Consider the following 24,074-nt stretch of genomic DNA (forward strand, 5'->3'; position numbering starts at 1 on the left):
AATTCACATATTATACTGAAAATTGAGAAAGGAATACAAAAGGCTAAATACCGAAAATCACAATCAGTGATTAGGTTTGGTTTAGCTCTGTAAATGAGTCTAATAACAAGGGAAAAATTACAGCTTTTTCAAATGCTAAGAGCATAGGCCAGTCAATACAGCTTCTCTGGAACAAGCAGTGAGATTCATGCTCAGTAGCAAGGATTCCTTTCTTTCAGATGTAGCTGTACTTTAAAAAACTAAAAGGCTGAGAACTTTTTAGAATGCAAAGTCATGTATTTGTTAACCTTTTTCATTGCACAAATCCAATTAGAATAATTCCATCAGGCAGAGACTTCATATGGAAACTTTTTTATGCAGAAAGAGAATATTTCAGAAACATTTCAGCATTTGCAGTCAGAAACCTGTTTTGCACTCTCACTCTTTAGATTCACAACTCTGTAATATCTGCTGGCAGGAAATATTATCTATTAGTGCTTAAAGACAGGGAAGGATCTCTCAGGGAACCCTGCTATCACTTGCTTGCTCTTCTTCCCCTAACACTTGTTCTGTGTCAAATTACAAAGATAGCACACACCTGTCTTGAAATTAAGGTTGTTTTACATGTGATCTGAATCACATTTCATGGGAAGAAAGCTAGGAGAGGAGTGGGAAAAGATTATTTGAGGTCCGAACAGAAGGACACTCAGAAAACATGACTCATTTGGTTTGAAAACTTCCTTAATCCCACCCTGTAATTGCACTAATCAGGAATTTCTGGGAAGTGACAAGGACTCCCAGAAGGGCAGGACAAGCTTGCACCCCCTGCAAGGAATGCCTGTTTAGCCTAGCCTTCCTCCTGGCAGAGGTGGATACTTGGGTCAATGCATCAAGATGTGCATTCAAATCCCTTCTCCCACCCTCATGTAGATTATTTTTAGCCAGACGTAGATCTTTGAAAGGCTTTCTCCTTTGAATGACACAGAGCAGACTATCACCACTCAGAGGAATGAGCTTTGGATAGAAGACAAGAAAAAAGTGGGCTTCTCTAGCCAAGTGCTGTGAATAATAAGTCTTATCACTACCAAAAGTTCTCTGGGACTGTTAATAATCCTGTGCTGCCAGAATCTCAGCATTATGCCTCAAGGGACAAAGATGAGGAATTGATTCAGCCTCAGTTGTTAGGAAAGAGATTAAAATAATCACCACCATCCACAACCAGGTCTAACCACAACAAGGTTATGCCCTGGGGCACACAGATGACTCAAGTACTTGTATCTTGCAGACCTCAGACATTATATATAATCTGTCCCCCATTTCCTCCCCATAAATCCTCCTTTACAAGTGTAGTTTGCTCTTTTTAGAGAGTGCTCAATGCAGCAGCCATCAAACCCATCCTCTTAACTCACTGAAAGGTGCTGTTGTCTGCTTGGAGGGACAATAGAAGTGTCTCAAGAAACGATGTGGAAATCAGTGCCTGAGCACAGGGTTGGAATCTGATTTCTCCTTCCTGTTTTTGTGCTTCTGTCACACACCATTTTCTTTGCAGTACTTCTACCTCATTCAGAGCACAGTAAATGGAATATAATGGACACCTCTTGTCCAAATAGAGTCTAAGAGGGCATATGTGAAAATCAAGCCCAGCCAGGGCTGTTCCCGGCACTCTGGTAGAAAAAGAAAATTCTCCAGGGCTGTTTGAGATGCTCACTCCTTTTAAAACCATTCTGTTCACTCAAATGGACCCAGCTGCTAATACAGTGGGAGCTTTCACTTTTTCTGTGGACTTTGATGTATCACTACAGACATCATAAATACCTTTTTACTTTTTTTAGCAGACTCACAAGTTATACAATAACCTGTTTGGGGGCTTTCAGTGGCTTGAAACTCAGAGTTTGAGAAGAGTTTTTAAACTTTTGTTCCAACAGCTTGGACTTTGAAAATTATAAAAGTCTCTGGGGTCATTCAGAATCCTTTGCAGTGTTCAGAAAGAGGAATTTCTTTGATGAAAATGCTTCCAAGTAACTGTAAAAATAGAAACCCTTTTAAGAACATAACATGTTTAACATAAACCAAATGATTCACAGGAATGCTGCAGACGACAGAAAGAGCAGTTGTGTGAAAAATTTGATTATCTCTATTCTGTACTGGAAGAAAGAAAAAATGAGATGACACAAATAATCACTAGAACCCAAGAGGAGAAACTGGAACACGTCCGCTCCCTGATAAAGAAGTATGCGGATCACTTGGAAGCTGTGTCAAAACTGGTTGAATCAGGAATCCAGTTCATGGAAGAACCAGAAATGGCCGTGTTTTTGCAGGTATGAAGTCCATAAATAGAGATAGAAAAAGATTGATGGGTTTATTGATATATTTTTAAAGCATTTCTCAATTGTAGGATCATTCAGAGTTTAACTTCAATTGAACATTTATACAAACTCATTTGTAAACACCTGAATCAGCTCAGACAAATAACTACTCTTCTTGTGAATAGCATCCAAATCAAAAACATGAGTGTTTGCTATTTGCAAAAAGGTACTATCCTGTACATGAATTTCTGTTCACCATAGAAGAAATAGGAATTTAAACATTTTCCAGGTAATCTTTATTTTCCCACCAATACCATGGTGGGACAATACGTTTATGTGTACATAACTTCTGAGAATTATAAGTTTCACTTGTAAATTCACAAAATTATTAACTTTTCAGTAATTTATGTGCTAAGTTGCATTTTGATACCTTTACTTATATTTTTTCTTCTGCTTTCTTATTGTAAATTTAAGACAGATGAGCAGGGAACCTTTAGCAGCCCATCCAATGAATTCATTGGTGTTGAAGTTCTGTCTTGCAAGTTTACAGTTCCTATATTAAAGGCTGAAAGGGCATTTTCTACCAAACAAAACAAAACAAAGCAAAAATAGAACAACCAACACTTACTTTTATCAAAGACTTGCCTTTGAAGAATACAATATTCTTCCGAGACAAATAGAATTTTGTCAAAGGGATGTCCTTATGGATAGTCAAAGATTTAATTACTGTGACTGAAGAGGGTAACAAACCAAATGCTTTTCACCACAAACTCAACCAATAAAAAAAAGGAGGGAATATATTCTTTTTTACCAACTGTGCATATTTCCCATCATATTCACATTTTAATTAAAACATCTTTGAAGATCTAAAAGGTTTACTCAGCTGTATACTAATTACCATCCAAATTCCATCTCATTCCTAGATGTCATGGCTGTCAATTATGAAATCCTTATTAGTGCTTTTAAAAGCTGCCAGTGTAAGAATTATTCCTGAATGCATAAAATCTCTGAAAAAATTGAATCATTTGAGCAGTTAGTTATTTCTTTTTTGTTTCCACAGAATGCCAAAACATTGCTACAAAAGTAAGTATTCAAACTTGAGACTTGTTTTTTATAATCACTTACATTTTATAAATTTATCTTCAAATCCAATGCCAATAACCAATCTCTATTTTAGAATTACTGAAGCTTCTAAAGGATTTCAAATGGAAAAAATAGAGGATGGGTATGAAAATATGAACCAATTCACAGTGAACCTCAGTAGAGAAGAAAAAATAATACGAGAAATTGATTTTGACAGAGGTATGTAATTTATTTCACCAAAATTTCTTTCTTATATAGCAGCTCTCTGTGATTCCCATGATGATACCTAGTAGGAAACCTTGAATCAGATATTTCTCTCTATGCCAAAATGTAACCAGAGCATTATGTATCAACTATAATCAAATACAGGTTTATTTCTCTGAAATGCTAGGATGGCCCTGCACATTTTTTAGGATAACTAGTGTGATTATACTAAAGAAAATCCATTGCTAGAGATCTCCCTCTGGAAACAACCTGAGCCATGACTGCAGACCACAGGATATGTCAGATGTCACAAAAGCAATGGTTTGACCAAGTTTGACAGTCTGATTTAGGTATGTTGGTGCCTCAAACCTCCAGCCATGCATTGCAAAGCACTGTCCTAGTAAAGAATTATGAGGACAGCTACAATGGCATTAAAACAAACCTATACCTAGAATTGTTAGAAGGACTTTTTTCATGATAGATTGTGCCAGATCCCAGGTAGCCTCTCCCCAAAACATCCAGGCCTGTGCTGTACATCCCTCATGAGGATAACTGTATTGACAGGAATTTCTGTCCTTCCGATGGAAAGGGCCAACTTAAGATGTTAACCAGCATGTGTGTTCAGTGTCTTCCCTGCCCCAAAGCTCCTGCTGGCAGCTCCATGGCAGTGCCCAGTCCAGACTGTGGGAGCTGCTCCTCACTGACACCTTCTCTGCCAGGCAGAAAATTGTCAATGACCTTGCTGTGCAATTGCAAATGGCTTTTTAATTACCTAAACCATCTTCACATGGTGCTCAACCTGTCCTTTTACACGTGTCCTATCAGAGGAGGAGGAAGAAGAAGAAGAGGAGGAGACAGAGGATGGTGAAGGCCTGGGTGAAGTCCACACAGAGTCATCAGGAGAGGAAGAGGAGGTGGAAGAGGTGGAAGAGGAAGGGGCAGAGAGAGCAGCACCCCAGCCACCTCAGCAGGACCCTGAAGCACAGAGTGCAGGGGGAGAGCCCCTGGCTGAACCCATTCCAGCACCAGAGCTGGCTGCCCCAGCTAGTCAGGTAAATGTCTCTGCTGCCCCACTGCCCTGCCAGCTATGCTGAGTGCACCTGGCAGAGCTGGAAAATGCTCCCCTGTGTCCTCTGGGCACCATAAGGCAGGAGCAGGGCTAAGGGAGTCAATGCACTGCAGGGCAAAATTATTTACTGCCCTTGTACACATATATGAACTTTACTTCAACCTGTGCCTGTACCACTTTATAAGCAAACAATTAGCTGCTAGATTAATTAAGATATATATGGGATACATAAGTTATAAATAAAAAAGGCTCCATTTGGGAGTTAAGTGCATTACAACGAATGTTCTGCTTGCTGTGATTTAACTCAGACTAACTGTTATAAATGAGATGATTCTTAAAATATTTATACTAAGAGAATTTGCCATTCCCTCTGGATTTAGGAAGCTTTCCACCATCAGATTTTAGATTATACTTCTAATCTATTTTCTGTGAATAGCACTTGCTGCCTTCTGCCCTGATCATCCTTGGGATATGTTTAGGTAGATGCAGAAATATCATATACCAAACAGGAGAGGAAACTGCCTCTTACAACCTAACACCAAACAGGTTCAGGGTGGGAATATTTTAGGCCAACACTTTTCTTAGGGAATTTGGTTAGAATGAGACCATATTTGCTGCATATTCTAAAAGATGTACAAAAAAATATGTATATTAAAAAATATACTTCATGTGCTACTTTAGTTTGCCTTGCATACCATTAACTTAGCAATTCTCCTCTTACACAAGTTGCTGGGGGGATAAAGGCTGTTGTGAATATATTTGAGGAGCCCTATGTGAAAACAAGAAAACATGCAAAGGATCTTTGATTGTAGCAAGCCCCCCACATAAAACAAGTGAAAATAAATACTATAGATTACTTCTTTCTTTGATCTAAAAACATGTGTGAGTTTTCACCAGTCATGTGAAGATGCTCTTAAATCAGGCTTTACTGATTTAATCTGATTGGAAGATTTGCACTGACTTAACTAAACTTGTGTTCTCTAACTGATGCAGGGTTTTATGCAAACAAGAACTAGGCATAAGCAATTCTGTCCACCAACATGAATTCTCTAGTTTCTAAGGTTAAAGTGAGAAAGGTACAGCATGGTGCTCTAGAAATTGTAAAATGCCATTAGGAGATAGTCAGGCATGGAGTCAGACATGATATGTGGGTGTTGTGGCATGGGGGATACCTGTATTTGGGGTTTGCCCTCTGGTGTAAAAAGGCAAAGCAGAAATGCAGTGGTGATAGCAGACTCTGTGCAGAAACCCCAAGAGCTTGATGCAGGTGGAGAGGTGCAGTTCATCTGGCTGCTCCTCTTCCTGGCACAGCAACAGTGCTTGGCTTACAGCATTGATGGCAAGGCTGATGGGCAAATGCTTTTCTCTAGTATTCCCTTTCTTCTGACTGCTTGTATCAACAGACTCATTAACAAAAGTGTGATTCTTAACCTAAAGTGCAACAAGCCGTTTGAAGGTACCTGTCATTCATGTCATCCCATGGTATGGGTTCATGAGGTTCTTATGCAGAATTTCTGAAGTTTTTAGAATTGAATTGAGGGTTTATCTGAATGAAGGAACCCCTTGCTCACTCCTTTCTCAGTTAGCACCCCCTTCCCAGCTAGTCCTACCTTCCTGTTCTATTTTTGGGTTCATTTATTTATTTTTCTTGTTTGTGTTATTCAAATGATAGTGGCCTTTACTTCACATTTTGATTGCAATTCTTTCAGATCATATTAGTAGGACAAATCTATGCCTTGCAGTGATATCTAACAAACACAACATGCAGAACAATGTGCCTACAGCAGGAAGGTAACGTGGTGCACTCTGCTTGTTCTTCTCTTTATCTGTCCTGATTAAGGATGTTGTTGTGACACCAAGTGGTTCTCAACAGACTCCCGAGTCTGACACTCACGTGCCGGCCACAGCAGGAACCACCGACCCCTTGTTTTACCCTAGCTGGTATAAGTCCCAGTCACGGCAACCCAGCAGCCCAAGCTCAACCCCGGTGAGTGGGCTGGGCAAAGTAGGGACTCCTGTTTCTCTGGAAACAAGTGCAAAGAAGGCAGAAGCCCCGACAGCAGCAACGATCGAGGAGAGTGCAGCAGGGAGTGGTAAGGAAAGTAATGCCACTGCGGCGACGTCCAAGGTCAGTGCTTCCCAAGACACCCCGGGGCTGTGACATGCAGCGAGGTGGGAACAGCAGCTCCTAAGGAAAATGTGGCTTCATTTTCCTCTGCATGCTAAAGAATAAGAACCATTTCAAAAATATGGAAACAGCACAAACTGGTGTTGCAGCAGATCCGCTGGATTTATAGATGGTTTCAATATGTGAAAGGCTGATTATAGCTTCAAAGCAGCATGCTGGTGGTTGCTTGTGCTTACCTGCCAGTGCACCTTGCTTGTGCCAGCTGTTATCCAAATTACTCATGCACAGGAGCTGTTGGAGGGGCCAGTGATGTCTCTACACATCAGATATTTGCATGTGTTAGTGGCAGAGAAATCCTGTGCATGAGATTACTCTCATCATCTGCTCACACTCTGTGTATGTGCTGTCCTGCCATGACTGGTTGAGCAGCTATGGCTTGGCTTCACCTTCTGCAGCTCTGTGGCTGCACCTGGAGTGCTTCCCCATGTGAACATGAAGCTGTGCAAACACCCAGAGCCTTCTTGTGTGTTTGATTGCCTCTCAGTAAGGAGTGTGATTTCCTGGGTTCAGATCTGTGGCAGAGGGTTTGCTCCAAGGATTCTTGAGACGTGATTAAAAGAAAGCATGAAGAGAATACATTTCAGTTCAGTGTTAGATACTCAGCAGCATGATAGGATAACAGATACTGATGTGTTGAGTACAGGAGGCTGTTTTCTTTAAAATGACAATATTAGAGTTGGTATAACCTGAATTTGTATACATCTGCTGAAGGAGGATTATTCAAACTCCACATGGGCCAAAGATATAAGAAGCAGAGTTGAGGGAGCTGTGCAAGGATTTGCACACTACTCCAGGTCCTGCTCCAGTGTCTGGTGACCAGCTCATAAGCAGCACTCTAAATCAAACCATCATAATTTACAGGTTCTAGCTGCATGTTTTAACAAAGCAATTTCCTGTTTGTGTGCGATGAGAGGAGATGATGAGTGTGTGTGACAGAAAGCAAAAGTGGGTATTAAGTATTTCAGGCTGATTCCTTTAAGTCTGGAGATGACTGTATAGCATACATAAGCAGCTATATAGTCAACAATTACAGACAGTATGATAAACAATCATGTGCCAGGCAAGAAGTTAGGAGGAGTTTGCAGAGATATGATAAAAGGGGCACTTACCTTCTGCTGGAGGTTTCAGTGAGTGACACTTGAATTTGGTGGCTGACTTGGCTGACTTTCTTAATAAAAGCAACATTTGACCACTAAATTTCAGTGGCTATTTTTCAAGTCAGGGTTTGATTTGAGAATATTTGAGTGGAATTGAAAACAAAACTACTTCAAAATTATCAAATCTCCTATGGCATTGTCTTCTTAAGTGTATTTTAAATGACCTGGCAAAAAGTAAATTCACAGTGTTTTGTGCTGCTTCTTATCAGTTACACTGATGACCAGGCAGCCTAACCTCACCATAGACAGGTAAATTTTTACTAGGTTAATTTCCTGGGAGCTTGCCTGAGTGTGATCTGTGTCGCTCAGCCCCAACCAATAGAAAAAGGAACAAAACTTGTGTTTGATGTGGGCAGCTGTCTGAAAAACAACAGCAGCCTGGTACCCAGCTTTCTTCATTGAGTACCAAGAGCAAAAACAGGCACATAGGAAAGATGTCAGTTGCTGTTGGCATGTGAGTTTGGGGGTGCTGTATCTTGATCCTTTCCCGCATCACAGGTGCCACTGGCATTTTGGAGGAAGGAGGATGATGTTGAGAAGAGTAGCTCATGGTTTTAGTGATGTGGTAGAAAGGAGCAGTGGAGTCAGCTGAGGATGGGATTGTCAATGGGCTGGAAACAGAGCAAGAGATGGGAAAGCACAAGAAGCAGAGAAGTGCAGAAGATAGAGAAAGCAGAGTAAGAAAGCAGACCAAGTGAGGGTGGTGCTGTGAGATGATGCTGTGGTCAGATTTAAGGATCTGAGCTGAGATGTGTCTAAGTCACAAAGGAAATGGCTGCTGTTGTGGGGCTGTGGTAATTTTCGAGTATGTGAACTTCAACTTTGTATTTTTCCTGCATGTGGTTTTACACAACCCACTCTGAAATGTTATATTCCTCTTTTTTTTTTTAAACCCCAGCTAATGTTCTTCACACCACTGTATTTACTCCTTTCCTCTAATTAAAGTATATCATGGAAAAGTGCTGTGGAAACAGAGCTTTTTCACAGAACATAGTGCTAATGACTAGTCCATGTGATGACAACACTGGTGAAGCACTCTTCTTATTTTCTCACAGGAGTTAGCATTCTGCATAACACTTTTGGCATTTCTTATCATACTACATCGTCTTTGGAATCTGATTCAATACATGCTTTGTACTTTCATGGGTAGGAAATATTTAATTTTACCATTAACTAACAGTTCAAACAGTGTATCTGATGATGCTCCTAGAAAGCTTTAAAGGATTTTTTCCCTTTCTTCCCATCCAAAAACATCATGCTAGTTCACAATACGAGCTGCTTAAATAATTTCTTCCTCCTCACAAATGCCACCCTTCAGCTTACTCCTGCATGGTTAAACATTGCATCTCCCTGGTTCAAAATGAAAAGAGACATTTATTCTTGCAGATATATGGGCTTGTATTTCAGTTGCTGCTCAGATGACCAGCAGGCTGGAGAACCTGTTGGTTGACAGATGTGAAGAACACCAAGCTTGTTCAGTCCAGCTAGTAGGGGAGGAAGAGTTGGAGGGTAATGATTGCCATCAGAAGGGTTAAGGCCAGGAAAACAAATCCACTGAAAAGTCCTGCTGCCAGGATTACCATGGCAAGCAAATCACCTGTGTTCCCTTGGGTGGATGGCTCGAGCCCCACTCTCCAGAGGTCCCCATGGAAATAGGGGGAAGGGTCCCCTCACACCCCAGCTCACACAGCACACCCCACATTTCCTTCAGGACCCGCCTCAGGCATTCAAAGCTATCTCTCCCACATTCCCAGTGAGCATGGAGTGCCAATCATGGCCCCAAAATGCAGCATTTGTAGGAATCCCACCCAATCCCAACAAAGGCTTTTTTTCTTTACGTCACATTAAGAGCTTAAATATCCATAAGATCAAGGACTAAACTTCACTGTCGAGTGAAGTTGTCCCAAATACAAACTGTGTAATCTAAACCTTAACTATTCCATAACATCTCTTCTGGCCTAAAACCTTTTTTGGTAGACAATATTCATGAGTTAGTTCTTCCAGCTCCAAATTTGTGCCCCTCTTAGGTAAGGCAGACATGTTTGTTCAATTTTTAGTATGATATGACTGATCTACAGAGAATTCTGTATTATAGCTGAGATATTTAATGTTATTTACTGAAGACTAAAAAACCTCTGACTCAAAACAACTGTAGTTACCTCTGGGTGTTTGCTCAAATGACAGACAAATTCAATGTTGCTCTATTCTTCAACACAAAGATGATTGGTTTTCCCTGCTTACTTTCTACACTGTACTTTCAACACTGTACATGATATGGAGCATCTGAAAAATTATCATCCAGCTTTTACCTTTTACATGCAGAACTTCCAGCACTATGACTGAAGAATATCTCTCCATCAAAAAAAAAATGAAAAGGGAGAGGGAAGAAGTTATCATCTAAACTTTAGTTGCATAAATGAGCCAAAAAGATTCACTGTCTGGTAGTAATTTGAGTTTGAAGAGTTTTGGACAATGTGAATCTCAATTAAGTTCATGGATCATCGTTTAATCTTCATTTACTTGTGTTTGTTTTTGAAAATTTGTGGTATTATTATTAAAGGACACTGAGGTTGTTTTTACTCCTGGGAAATCAGGCATGTGAAGAGCACTATGCTTTCTTTCTCCTCTCTTCTTTTTTTAAGTTCGGAATACCTTTTGAAATTGAAAATAGACGAATGCAAAAAGCCCTTATTTCAACCATTTGAGACCTCTTTCTATGTGGTCTCCAGTGGCATCTTTATGATTTATTTATTAATGAAGTACAAAGGAGGTGAAAGAAAAATACATTTTGGTCTCAGATTCTATTTGCATAAAAATGGTTTTATTCACCATGCATAGTGAAGTGGCTGTTTAGACAGTTTATGTGTCTTTATCTTTCATATGAGAGATCAGGTCTATGTCCTTTGCCCTTGTTCCTTTGTGTGATAAGCCCCTGAAAGTCAAATAACAAAATTACTTTGAATAACTGTATAGTAATTTATAATAATAATAATATAAATCTGCATGCCTTTCATCATAAGAGCAGCATATAATTTATTTTCAGGCTCTTTTAATAGAATGCACCAATAGGGTTTTCCTTGCTTTTCAGCAGCAAAAAGAGAGCAGCTCTCCTATTAATTCCCAACATTTACTTTATTAAATAGTCGTTTCACTCTAAGAAATTGTATTGATGCACTATAAATTTCCTCCAGAGTGTGGGAGGGTGTAGCATCAGGGATATGGCAACAGGAGTTGCAGCCCACAGGTGTACAGCTTGGTGTAAGAAGGGCCAAAAGAAGATTATTCAGCATGAACAAAATAGATAGTTCTACATTAGATAGCTTCATCCTTCTTCAGGGAGTGCCTAAGTCAGCAGTGTGGTCACCATGGGCTGCTTTTGCCTCTGTCAGAGAATGAGAGGCATCTCCAGCAAGGGAGAGCTCAGCAGCAGCAGCAGCAGCTGCTTCTCGCTTGGCACCTTTTCCACCTGCCTGCTGAGAGTGAGGTGACATTGCTCCCAACCCAGCTGCCTCTGTCTGGTGTCTAAAGCTGGGGGGAGCTCAGCCTCTGGAGATGACAACCAACAGCTGATGATTGCGACACAGGGAGCAGGAACAACACCAATGAACTGCCTTGCCACCATGGGGAGGGATTTGTAAGTGGTGGGTGACACACACATTAGCAAGTTCCAGTGCATGGGAGAAACAGACCTTGGAGTTTGCAACTTCCCCTAATCATATTTTGTCAGCAGCATCTCTCATGCAGTGAAAACATATAAATTTGTGAGTGTTCATGAAAGTCTTGGTTTGTCTGTGTCTGTGGTTACCCAGTTTATTTCAGCTAAGATTAAATACTGGACCCTGCATTCTGTTGCTCAAATTCCCCATAAGTAAAGGGTCTGTCTGTGGCTCCAGTGGACTCCAGCATATACATTTAGTCTGAGAGGAAATGCAAGTTAATCATCTACAAACAGTAGCCTGATCTAATTTCCCTTTGAAGCCAGCAAGTATTGTGCTTTAATTCCATGAGGATATAAAATATAATCAGGACTGAACTATTTGGGAGGAGAAATACTAATGGAATGGCCTATGTTAATCTTGTTTTATTCGTTTTAAAATTTTCTATTACTTGCTTGCAACCTTATGCCATCTGCCAGAATTACCATAAGAACAGTCCTCTCTGTATTCATGTACTGTAGTTCTCTTTGCCCTGTTGCTGAGTATTTCAATTTCATCTGGTGATCCTTCCATTTTTTTTCCCCACAAGACAGCATTAAATAACATCAGAGAGGTCAGTATTTAGCTAAGTTCTAGCTGATTGGTTGTCATGTCAATATGCAGACAACATGGACAAAATAAGATCATTGAAAATCAAAATAAGTCCAAGAGATTATGCTGTGCTCTTTGCTCACATACCTCCACTTTTCCTTTGGTGCATAAAAGGCATGGTCCCACATTTTAGTGCAGCACTGTTCTGAAATGCTTGCACAAGTATGGCAGTAGAACATAAATAATAAATGTTTTCTTCACCAAATTGGAAAATCAGTTTTGCAAATTTGCTCAGGTAAGGAATACAAGTACCTACTTAAGCCAGATGATCCAAGAGGGATTTCTTGCTCAGGTGAGGGCAGCTTTGCAAGGCTGGATCTTGCAGGAATGATGCTAAGAAAGGGTCTCCATTCCCTCTGGTCCACCCAACACAGCCTTTCCACAGTTTTCCCCAGAGCACAACAAGAAGTTTGTTAGCATCAGCCACAGGCATGGCCCAGGTAGCTCTCTTCCAAGGCACCAGCTGCTGCTCCAAAGGCTCTCTGCTCCCTGCAGCAAATGTGTTTAGTGCTAATGAAAGATCCAGGAATGCAGACAGCAAAAATCAACTTGATAGTTTGCAATCTAGGTCTTTATATACCTGTATTTCACCTTTCCTTGGGTAGAAAATTGATGGGTTTATTCCTTTTCATTAAAAAATCTGCAAGGTTTGACTGAATGAAAATGAGTCATCTGTCCTCCATGGAGCTGAGCTTTTTGTAGGAGACCCTTGAATCAGCTGGTATAGAGGCCCAAATCAGACTCTGTTTCAATCTTCTTCCTAAACATCACTTGAATTTTACCCTGGGAGGGAAAGAAAGCTTTCAGCCTGTACCTGAGCTATAGGACAAACACTCAAACACAAGAAACTCAGTTAGCAGTCAAGAAATTCTGTCTTTGCTCCTCTGTAGTTTGACTCAGTGAGTTGGGACTAAGTGATAGCAGCTATGTCTGTGGGCACTCTGGCTGATGTTCTGTTGGTGGCAAATTTTGCCTGTAAATTTCCATTTTGACTTTGTGCTTCAGGTGAATTTTTTTCCCCTCAGTTTGGCAATACATGAAGAGGAAATCAGGAAAGTCTTGAATGTTCCTCTTTTAACACCTCCCCCTCCCTTAATATTGAGAATTATCTGAGTGATTCAGAGGCAGCAGTGATGAGTCGTGAGGGCAATGCATTAAAACCAGATTTCAGACAACAGTTTCTCATAATTAATATGAGTGGCAAATATTTCACCTGAAGTTTTCCCTCAAATAGTCTGCTCTGCTGTTTGTCTAGTGAGTCATAGATACCATCTGATTTATGGATATTTCAATTTTTTTCAGTCTATTACTAGTAAAAGGATCTCCACAATGACAGTTTGGACAAAATTATTTTTCCTGCTGAAATTTATACAAAGCCAGGCTCACCTAGATATTGTCTTTCTGTGACTAGCTTATTCAAATACTGATTTCTACCTCCATTCAGCCTCCTCTTCCAAGCATTGCTCATTCTGCTCATTGTTAAGGAGTTTGGAAAGGAAAATAGAATGCAAACAAAAAATACTTCTTAATCAGAGATGAACTGTTGCTGGTTTACATCACATTACAGTAGATGTATGTCACAACTACACCAACCATCTGCTTGTGGAATATTTGGTTATTTGTCTTGCTGCCTTGAGACAGCCCAAGCTTTCAATGCAGCCATTCACTCACCCCTGGAAAGCAGCGTGGTAGTCCTGTACTCATTAAAGATGGATCAATATTTAAATGCCAGCCTATCTGATTGAAATCCCAGTGGTGGTAATTAGTTAACAGGGCCTGAGCCCCTGTGTTTGGATAGGGTATCATTCCACTTGCAGGGTTTCCAGCCTCATGAGCAGCTAAGGGGCTGCAGCACCCTGCAGTGCCCACCTACTGTGCATTTGAAGTGGAGATAAAGACCAGGGGGGGCTGCATGTGCAGCCAAAATTAAATGGAAAATTGGGAGACAGATATATCAAACAGTGATGATTCAGTCTTGTATCTCTTTTCAGGTGATATATATTCCTGGCATCTTTGCAATAATCTTCAGGTCATTAAGTAAGAGACCAGTGACTAATTAAAAAAAACCCCTGTTATCCCTGGCTGCCAGCCAAGAGGTGCTGCAATGTTCAAATCATGCTACAGATGTCAAACACAGAAATGAAGCCTTTGACTGAACAGAGAATGAGGATCTCACAGTGCTGGAGGATAAGTGATTGAATTTCTCATTGCTCTTTTCAATTTAGAGAGCACCCTATAAAATCTGCCTGAGTCTATCTCAGCCACTGAAGGTGGTGATCGAAATACAGATCAGTCACTCAGAGCACTCCTGGCTCAGCACTTCTGTACACAGAAGTGGTTTTTGGTCATGATGAAACACTTGCTGTATGACTTATTCTATTACAAAATGCCTTACTGAAAAAATATAGCTGTCATTTCCCCCATTAGTGCTGATGAGCCTCTTCAGCATCTGGCAAAAAATTTGTTTCTCAAATACATTCATTTTTATATTTATGCACAATTTCAAAATTAAATTTTATAAAATAAATAAATTTCTTTTTTTTTTTTTTTTTTAATTGAGCTGGTGTCTGTCCAGATGCAGGTCAGTTCCAAGCTTGCTTCTGGTGACAGTGACTGCGATCTGTACTCTACACCCTGTCAATACCTGGTCAATAACTGTGGCTAAATCCAAACCTCTAAGAGCAAAACTTATCACAGCTTCCCTGGACTTCACCTGGGAACAGCGTGAGATAGACAGAAGGAAGCTTGATTTAATATCTTTGCCATCACTTGGCTGAGTGCTGTGCAAGCAGGCCAGCATTGCTAACGGGCAAGCAGAGATTACAATGTGAGATTTGACATGACAGACATCCATCTGGGCAATCACAGTGCTACTCACTGAGCAATTTTGGAGTTTTGGAGTGGAGTCATAGCTTGGATAACAGCTTCAGTTGCTGTGGTTGCAGTAAGGAGCAGATTCAGGCAACTGGAGACATGGAAAAATGAGCACACAAAGAAAAAGTGGTAGCAGCAACAGCTGACGAGGGGAAAAAATTTGTATCTGTGGCCAAGGCTTTCTTTTTCTGTTATGTGGTGGCTTTAAGGAATGGGAGCAGGTTGCTTTCGCTGACAATCCAGCTTTTTGTCCTGTACCTCACTGGTTTTGTCTCTCAGAAAAGCTGTGCTGTGTCCACAGCTCACATACTCTACTCTCACCCCACCGCAAGCTTCCATGAGCCCAGGTCACTCAGTCACTCACGATGTGAGAAGCACAGGATGAGCCTACAAGCATGGGATGTGTGTCTACACACCTCAGAGCTATGCTGGCTCTGTTATCTGATCCCATGAATGGAGCTCCAGGGTGAATCACAGCCTGAACTATCACTCTGTGTCATTCATTGGGTTTCCAAAAGTGCCATTTGCAGAGGAACAAAAAAGCTTTGATGTACAAAAGTCCATATTAGTCAAAGGAAAGACTGCCTGACAGAGGCAGACAGGACATTAAACCATCACTATTTTTTGCTACTTCTCCCTGGAAACTAATAACAAAGTTTCTACAACATGGGTTAGATTGATTGCTGTGGAGAAATTCTTGGAAGGTCTTTACTTCACATTTAACTTGTTCATCTGATTTCATATCTATTTGTTTGGTGAAGCAGCAGTAAGAGGAAGAGGGAAGAATTGGTATTCATGAGTAGCTTCCTGGCACTGGTGAGCAGCATGTACATGATCAGCACTTACTCCTGCAGCCTCCCAATATGATCCTTTCTTTGCTGGACAGTTCTCTAGCAGGGCTGGAATGAGCACAAATGGTAAAAGGAGGTCCCAAAAAACCTCCACTCAGAGAGGAATGAAGACTGATGTGAAAAGATGCAGGACACACTGTTCTGATAATGCAGCCTTAATATTCACGTGTTTTTAAGATTCTCCTCTTCGGTTTCCTTCATTTTCCTGGACAGTAGCAGGAGTAGGTTTCATGCAAATATGTAGTTAATTACTCTCAATAATGAGGTGGATCAATAAGGTACAGCAATGGGTCAAATATTACCCAAGTATGTTATTTCTGCCTTTTCTTATTTGAGTGATGAAAAAAAAAAATAGGTGACTTATATAAGGGAACTGTATTTCATTTGTCCCAAGTAATGCTGAGAAGAAAGCTGCTCTCCCACACCATGCTCTAATGCAGTTTCCCCCACAGGTTCTGGACCTCCATATCCTGTGGGAGATGTGTGGAACCTATACCAAAATAAGCTCAAAATAAGTTGGGCTGTTTTCCTCTGAAATATATTTTATCACTTTGAGATCATTCTGTAAGATGCTCTGCATTAGAAATTATCCACATAATGTTAATTGTAATACAGTAATTGTAATATAGTGATGATCTGTTGAAGAAAGGCATTTCCTCCCAATGGACTTCTAAAATTCATTACTGACCACTATGAAGAGAGTGATATGCCTAGTTCTGTGTCTGATGGAGCTTGTCTGTGCATATAATTTTGTCTGCTACTTTATGTATTTCTGTGGCAGGTAATTGTAGCAAATATTATGGAGAATGCTGTCTTGATTCCCACTGATAAAAAAGATCCATGCAAAATAAGCAGCCTCAGCTTTGAAACAATGTTGTTGTGATATACGTGACAGCTGCCAGGTGTTATGCTGAAGGAGCTAGACTGCATAAAAATATGAAAACAAAATGCTTGAACTAAAGTTTAAGCTATTTAAAAATAACCTGTTGTGCTCCCTTTGTTTCCGCTGCCTGCAAGTGTTGAGTGCCAGAAGTGTAACACTTGACATTTGAGGCAGATAAACATAGTCTACAGATTATGTGATTGCTTTGCAACCAGCTAGCATTTTTTAATCATGCCTGTTCTTGTCAACACTGGGGGTTGTTTCTAAACAAGCCAGCTGAAATGGGAATTAAATTAAATTTCCAGCTCATTTTCTGAGGCTACAGAAACCCTGGGAGCAAGAAACCTGTATTTTCACTGCTTCTCGCTCCAAGACCCACACTTCGTAACAATTTCCCACCCCTGCTCTCCTGCTGATTAAAGAGGAGGTGGCAAAGGCAATGGGTAGTTCATGTGCCTCTAAGGGTGTGGATCTATTTTTTCCTCTGGCAGCAAAGGTGATTCAGGAGTTTTTTTGCCAAATGGCCCTGCCTCTTATTGCTGCCCAGATGCCACAGCTTACAGGGCATTTGTGCTGAGGCAGCTGTTTGTTGAGCTGTGCTGAAATCAAACTATTCAAATGATCCAGGTTTAAAAATATCTTCCTTCACCTCAAAAAAACCAAGAAAAAAATTGATGTAGTTCCAGTGACATTCCCTTTCTTAGTACAGCCTTTCAAAGAGCTGCAGCAATGCAAATGGGCAGTGCACCACGGAACCAAAGCAGGAGGAGGTGAACAGGGACCCAAGGGGCTTTGGTTAGCGTTGTTGCTCCAGAAAACATTTGTGTAGGTTGTAACCAGCCACCTCATCCATCTGCATTAAAGTAGATTATGAAGCCATTCAGCCCTTCACCTTTCCTCCCCACTTCCTAAATTTAAGAGTTTGTGATCTTGTAAAATGATACTGCAGTCAAAGTTCCGAATTCCTATCAAGGAGTTTTTTTGATATTCTGAAATACTTGTCTGGAATCTTTCTTGTGTAATTGCTTAAAAGTCAGATCTAGTCTAGCCCAGTCACCCAGGGTGTCTGTAGAGTCAGTAGAAAGAATCAGGTACCTCCAGAGGGCAATCCACTTCTTTGAGGATTGGACAAATCATCCTTGGGTTGTGCCTTTCTCTAATCTTTCCATTAGAGGGGATGAATAGAGTTTGCTTGAGTGGATATCTTCTTTCTGGATGACTAAAGTTTGTCAATACTGATCCCAGCCTTTGCACCTAAAGGCTACGGAGGTTAGTGCTGGTAAAGCAGAAAACGACGTGTAGACTTCTTTGTATTATTTGTAAATATCTATAAGACCTAGTCTACCTACTTTTCCTCAGTATAAATAGGATAACTGCTGGGACCTAATAAATGAAAATATTATAACAAAGCATCCAACCAACCTCATTCCTTGTCTCCAGAACCTTTCACAAGAACTTCATTCAGATTTAAGTAGAGCCCTGGTTAAGGAAGCAAATACTGGAAGATGCTAAATATTTGCAACTTTGGAAGGACTCATCAGGCTCAACTCTGAGATCCTTATACTGTTTATTCATGCAAATTCTAGCGTGCCAGATGCTGAGAAGTGCTGAATGGCTGCTCAGTGGGAGTTGTGGTTGCTCAGCACCTCCACAGAATTGGCATGTAAACTCCAGCCTGGACTTTGCTTATGGGAAAAACAAAACCAACCATCAGTCATGCATGGTGTACTTCTCTCCCCACTTCATGAGCTGGCCTGGTGAAAATTCCTGGTGCTTATTGAAAGCACTATCTGATGTCACTCGACACCACAGGGGAAAACATAAATCAAAGTGTAAGTATTCAGCACTCTCTCAGCATTGGCCTAATGTGATTAATGTAATCTGAGGTAAACACTTTAGTTATTCCTTATTACTTTTAGGGATCCAAAGGGGTGGGGGCTTGTTATTCTAGGTAATATGAAAAACAACTCCTACCCATGAGATCCCCGAGGCAAAGATAAAGCTCAGGTAGAAGCTTGACAGGTTACCTAATAGCAATGGACAGACACAATGAAGTGTTGAATCTGGACTGTCCTAAAGGCATGTGACAAGGGCTGTGCCATGCTCAGCACTGAGCTTTCCTCTGGGAGAAGAGTAGGGTTGCAGTAACAGGGAGAGCAAGATAATCCAGCATGAGATTACAAGGACCTACAGAGTAGTCAAGTGCCTTAGTCCCAGTGACCTTCTGCATTCTTTCACAATAAAACAGGTATTTTTCTGTAAAATCTCTGAAACAGCTGAACTCCTTGTCTTGGACAATTCCAGCACACAGTGTAACTCTGAGTTACATGGGCTGCTGTTGGAAGGGAGGAATGGATTTGATAATATGGACAAAGTTGCTGTTGACACCTTTTGATGGTTTCTTGTCTTACACAAAGAGAGCATACCTCAGTGACTGTATGATTCAGAGACTAACAGTGAAGTGTCACAGGTGTGAAAACACAACCCAAAAGTCAAGTAATGGCCCTACTGTCAGTTTTGTGCTTGCTTCACTCCTGGCTGGGTGTGATGGAAAATGATTGGTCTTGGAAAGGCACATTGAGGTATTGCAGACCAGCAGCCTGCTGAGTCCGGCAAGGTGCAGGGAGCAAATGCTTCATCCAGCCAAACCCAGTGGGAATGTGCTGCAGTTCCAACATTGTTTTGCTGACAAAGGAAGATGTCATCGCAGCAAAATATGAAGGAGTTAACACATTATGAAATACAGTTTTGGCAGTGATGCAGACAAAGATTGTTTTGCTTGAAATGCAGTACCAGCACCACTGGTTAACAGGGTAATGCAGTCAGCTTGCCAGTCTCATTGCATTGTGCTTGCTTTCTTCTTATATATTGGGTCTAAATCCTATGAAACACTCAGCATAACATTAAACTAGTAGATAGTTTTTGCTTCGAAGTTAATCTTGATTTAATGTAAATTTTTGGATAGTAGCTGATTAGAATAGCAAGTGGAAGTGCTAAAGGAAGCATTCCTTGCACAGGAAAAGAAATAGAAAAATAGTAAGGTACCAGTGTGGGTTAAAGTAAAAAAAAAAAAATTAAAATAAAAGAAGCAGGAATTGGGTTTTAAACCTCTAGACTCTTGCCAGTCCTATTCCTTTACAGGGTGAGAAGTGAGGAGGGTGTCCCATGCCTGCTTACACACACTGCCACACAGCTGAGGGTTTGGTGCACAAAATTGTACTACCAGTTTCAAAATTAATCTTAGCTAATCCAGGCACTCTGACTGCCCTTCCAAAATACAGGCAAAAATTTCAGCATCACAAAAGACTAATAAACCACCTACACTCCTGCATCTACCAAGATCAAGAGAGCATCAAATGCCTTATAACTCAGAAAGTCTAGCTGAGTGTTTACTGTATTCAGGTTGAAGGATTTGTAATCAGCACTTTCCAGTGCTGAGAGGCAGATCTTCTATAATCAGCCTTCAATTAGCTACCTGCTTTTCAGCTGAGGATCTGGCCTCCTGGGCCCAGTTCTTTACCATACTTTTGCATGAGCCTGGGAGACAGCCCTTCTCACCAGCATTGCTGGAAATGGGCTTTTGCATTCTGTTTCTCTCATGTTTTCACTATGCTTGTGATCTCAATAAAATGCATTATAAAGTTAGCAAGCAAAAGATATTTTGATCTGCAAGATCTCTGTTTGGCTTTTGCAGTTAAGTAGTGATGAGTGCCTTGCTTTGAAAATATGAATTTAAGTCAAAGATTGGTCCACAATTCAAATAGTAAAGCAGTTTCTAAGATAATATTTCATTGAAATTAATAGGGCTGTTTCAAGAGCAATCAAGGATCTTGATAAAAATGACACTGTGAACTCTAATTAGATATAAATAAAGAAACAGGGATCTATTTCTTTTCATACCTTCATGCTATCTTGTTGGTTGGTGACACTTGAATAGGTAGTAACTGGAATGAAACCCAATAGCCAATCTATACTTACCACACCACTAGTTCTTACTTATTCTTGTAGTACACTTTAACACTAAGTACTTAAAAAAATGCTTAAGAAAATCATCCATCCTAAGCTTCAATTCCTCACAAACATCCCCACTTCAGTGTTTGTTGCTGGATGTGTCTATTAGCAACACTGCTTTAGTAACTTGCTGGTTGAGGACAATTCTATAAATGATTGGGATGTTAGAATTCAGAGGATATTACTTTGTCATTTGCCCTCTATTGAGTTGTATGGTGATATCAAATAGCTCACCTGAGATCATGCTGAGGTTTCCAAAGTAAGCTAAAACTCTGCACAAAGAAGACTGGCATCATGGCTGGTTTAATTTTAGAAATGTACAATAACACGTGTGCATCTAGGAATACAAAGGGCAAAAAAATCCTGTATATTGCAAGTTAAATTGCAGCTTTAATGATGAAGACATAAGGCTTTCCTTAGCTAGCAAATCACCCATTTTAATATATTTTATCTTCACTAGGATTTATGATCCTATCACAAAGTAATCTTCATTCTTTGCCAAATGGATCTGGAACTAGCAAAATATTTCTGCCTATTGCACTGGTCTGTTAAATATTCAACTAATTTTAGAAATTCCTTTTATTAGCAGCTACAGTATACATGTCCAGATTCCTTTTCCTACTGTAAGTGCAGGATACCTAAGCAAAAAAAGAAAAAAAAAACCCAGGGATATAAACTGAAATTTATATCTCTGTATTATTTTTTCCTATTCCTCATCTGAGTTAAATTGAAGTGAAATAGATATTAGAAGATTAAAAAAAAAAAAAAAAAAAAAAAAAAAGAAAAAAAGAAAACACTTCCAAGGCAGATTTCATAACAGCAGAACAAGTATCATTTTGAGTGGCAATGCACTGGCAATAACATTTGGCTCTGGTTCACATCAATCTGGAGGCCCAGCTACACAAGCCAAGCTGGCTCAGGATCACTTCTGAACAGGCATTTATCACCTTCAGTGCATTAATATTCCAGAGGTCCAAATCAGGACTAAGCCCCTTGCACAGATGCAATATGCTCACCCAGCATAATCCTTCCTCAGATGCTGGTCATGGCAGAAGTCCCTCTGACTTCTTTGATGTCAGAAGTCTTAGCTTCCCAAGTTTCCTAGCTCCTTGCCTTTTCCTTTCCTTCCCTCTTCATTCTGTTTCCCTGCATGTTGTGAAATCTTACGGATTTTCACGCAATTCATATTTTCCTCTTCCATTTATCAACCTTTCCTTCCTTTGCAGCCTGGTTCTGAGCCATACCCTCAAGGACGAGTGGAGGAAGCTCCTGTGAGCAGTGAGAGGGGTGACGAGCCGGCTCGTCATGTCTTCTCCTTCTCCTGGTTGAACTCACTGAATGAATGATGACTCACTCTGGCTGGCTTCTGGTGTGCTTCTCCTCAGAAGGACCGTGAGTGCAGGCAGCCTGGCTACAGTCAGCAAAGAGACTGGCCTGGCAAGGGACATACAAGCAGGTTTCATTCCTAGGAACTCAGCTGACCTCCACATCATACCCTTGAATTGACAGACCTGAGAGGGAGGGGAGCATGGGGACAGATTACTGTATGTATTGTAGTCAGAGTGTTTTCCAATAATTTCTTGATTCCAAGGGGGAAGAAGCATCACTACAGCTTTAGGCTGAGCACTACTAATGTTTTGTAACTCACTTGATGGCACGTCCCCGTGTAGGTGTAAACACTTCACTAATGTTCTTAGCTAAATTGCTGGTATGATATTCTCTAGTAGCATCCTTTGCCAAAACAGTGTTTCTCCTCAGTATCCTCCTGTGTGCCCACTTGTCAGTGCTGGTGGCTTCAGTGACACTATCATGTCCTTGGCAGCCCCAAGTCAGGGTTGTGTCTGGCAGTACTGGTGCCTCCCAGGCTGCGGAGGCTGAACACGGGAGGGAAGAAGGAAGCTGCCATTCTTTCCTTTGCACTTGCTCTTCCCACTAAACCATAACAGATGACACTTGCAGAAACACAATATTTGTAAGGAAGATACCCAGTGGCAGGAGTGAGGAAGATGCACATACCAAAAGGCCAAGACCCTCGCACAGCTCTGAGAATGTGGGGCAGTTACTGAAGTGCTGCCCAGTCTGTCCAGCTGTAACCTGTGTCTGTGTCTTCTCAGCCATCAGTGTGTGTGCCAAAGGGGACATGTTCTTACACAAAACAGAGTGCAATAAGGTGTCATGGGCACTCACTCAAGGTTTCATCTGAAGCCCCTGCGCTGTGCTGTAGAAAAGGCTGATGCTGAGTGTCCTGTTCTGCGTGCATTGCAGAGATTGAGCCATCAAATGAAATCAAATTTGTGTCTTAAAAGAGGCTCTACAAGTTGTACTAAAGGCATCGCTGTGATTTTTGTCACTGGGAGTAGGGTGTCAACACTCAGTAGTGTTTAGGAGAGATTGGCAGGCTGCCGGCAGCGCTTGGTGCCATAGGGGACCAGGTGTTAAGCTCTGCACTAGGGTTACGTGTGGATCCTTCCCAAATCCACGAGCCAGGCTCTCAGTGCAGTGTTTTGGCAGAGGCCCGTGTGGGGCCATAAGGCTGTGCTGTGCCCCAGAAGGACTGGTGAGCAGGCTGTGTGGGGTCAGTCCCTGCCCTGGGCACCCACTGCTACCGGCCCGAATGCCATCAACCCTCTCTGGTATCTGTTTTCCCTGGAGAGCGCTCCCTGGAAAACTCTCCTGCGGGAGTTTTGGAGGGCTGCACAGGCGAGCTCTGCACAAAGCTTTGGAACTCTCACAGCCCAGAACGAGCGCCGCCCAGCACCGCCACCGCATCGCCTCCGGCTGCCGGAGCAGCTTTTCCCTGGAATTTGCTTCGGGATGAGGGATTTACTATTTTCTCCCAGTTGTCCTGGAGATTTCCCCCCGCTTCTCCCGGGAAGTTTCTCCACACCCACTGCAGCCTCCCTAGAAGTCCCTGGGAGGGACCCCGCTTGAGCACCGCCGTCGGGACGGGGGGAAGCCGAAGCAGCAGGGAGGAACCTGTCCTTTTGGGGTGCGGGGAGGATGCGAAAACGCAGAACAGATGCGGGAGCGCCTCACCGCTTTCCCATCGCTGCTCCCCGGCGGGAGGAAGCTGCCCAATCCCGGCCACGGCAGCAGGAGCCAGGGAGCCCCCTGGGAAAGGCTGCAGAGGTGGGATTCGGCAGCTCTGAGGCACCTCTCGAC

The 24,074-nt window shown here is 41.5% G+C and overlaps 1 protein-coding gene across 2 annotated transcripts in view; it reads left to right on the forward strand.

Annotated features, from left to right (window-relative positions):
• Positions 1-23,217, forward strand: part of TRIM55 (tripartite motif containing 55) — a 35,910-nt gene extending 12,693 nt beyond the window's left edge. The window contains exons 5-10 of one of the 2 annotated variants that reach the window (XM_079301323.1): positions 2,064-2,297; positions 3,346-3,368; positions 3,463-3,587; positions 4,398-4,624; positions 6,482-6,769; positions 22,139-23,217. In XM_079301323.1, the coding sequence (XP_079157449.1) occupies positions 2,064-2,297; positions 3,346-3,368; positions 3,463-3,587; positions 4,398-4,624; positions 6,482-6,769; positions 22,139-22,258 (1,017 nt within the window). In that variant the 3' untranslated portion in view covers positions 22,259-23,217. The remainder of the gene's footprint in view (positions 1-2,063; positions 2,298-3,345; positions 3,369-3,462; positions 3,588-4,397; positions 4,625-6,481; positions 6,770-22,138) is intronic. The other variant, XM_079301324.1, reaches the window with a different exon arrangement.
• The last annotated feature ends 857 nt before the right edge of the window (positions 23,218-24,074 follow it).

Source organism: Erithacus rubecula (genome assembly GCF_903797595.1).
Source record: "Erithacus rubecula genome assembly, chromosome: 3".
In the NCBI taxonomy this organism is placed as follows: domain Eukaryota; kingdom Metazoa; phylum Chordata; class Aves; order Passeriformes; family Muscicapidae; genus Erithacus; species Erithacus rubecula.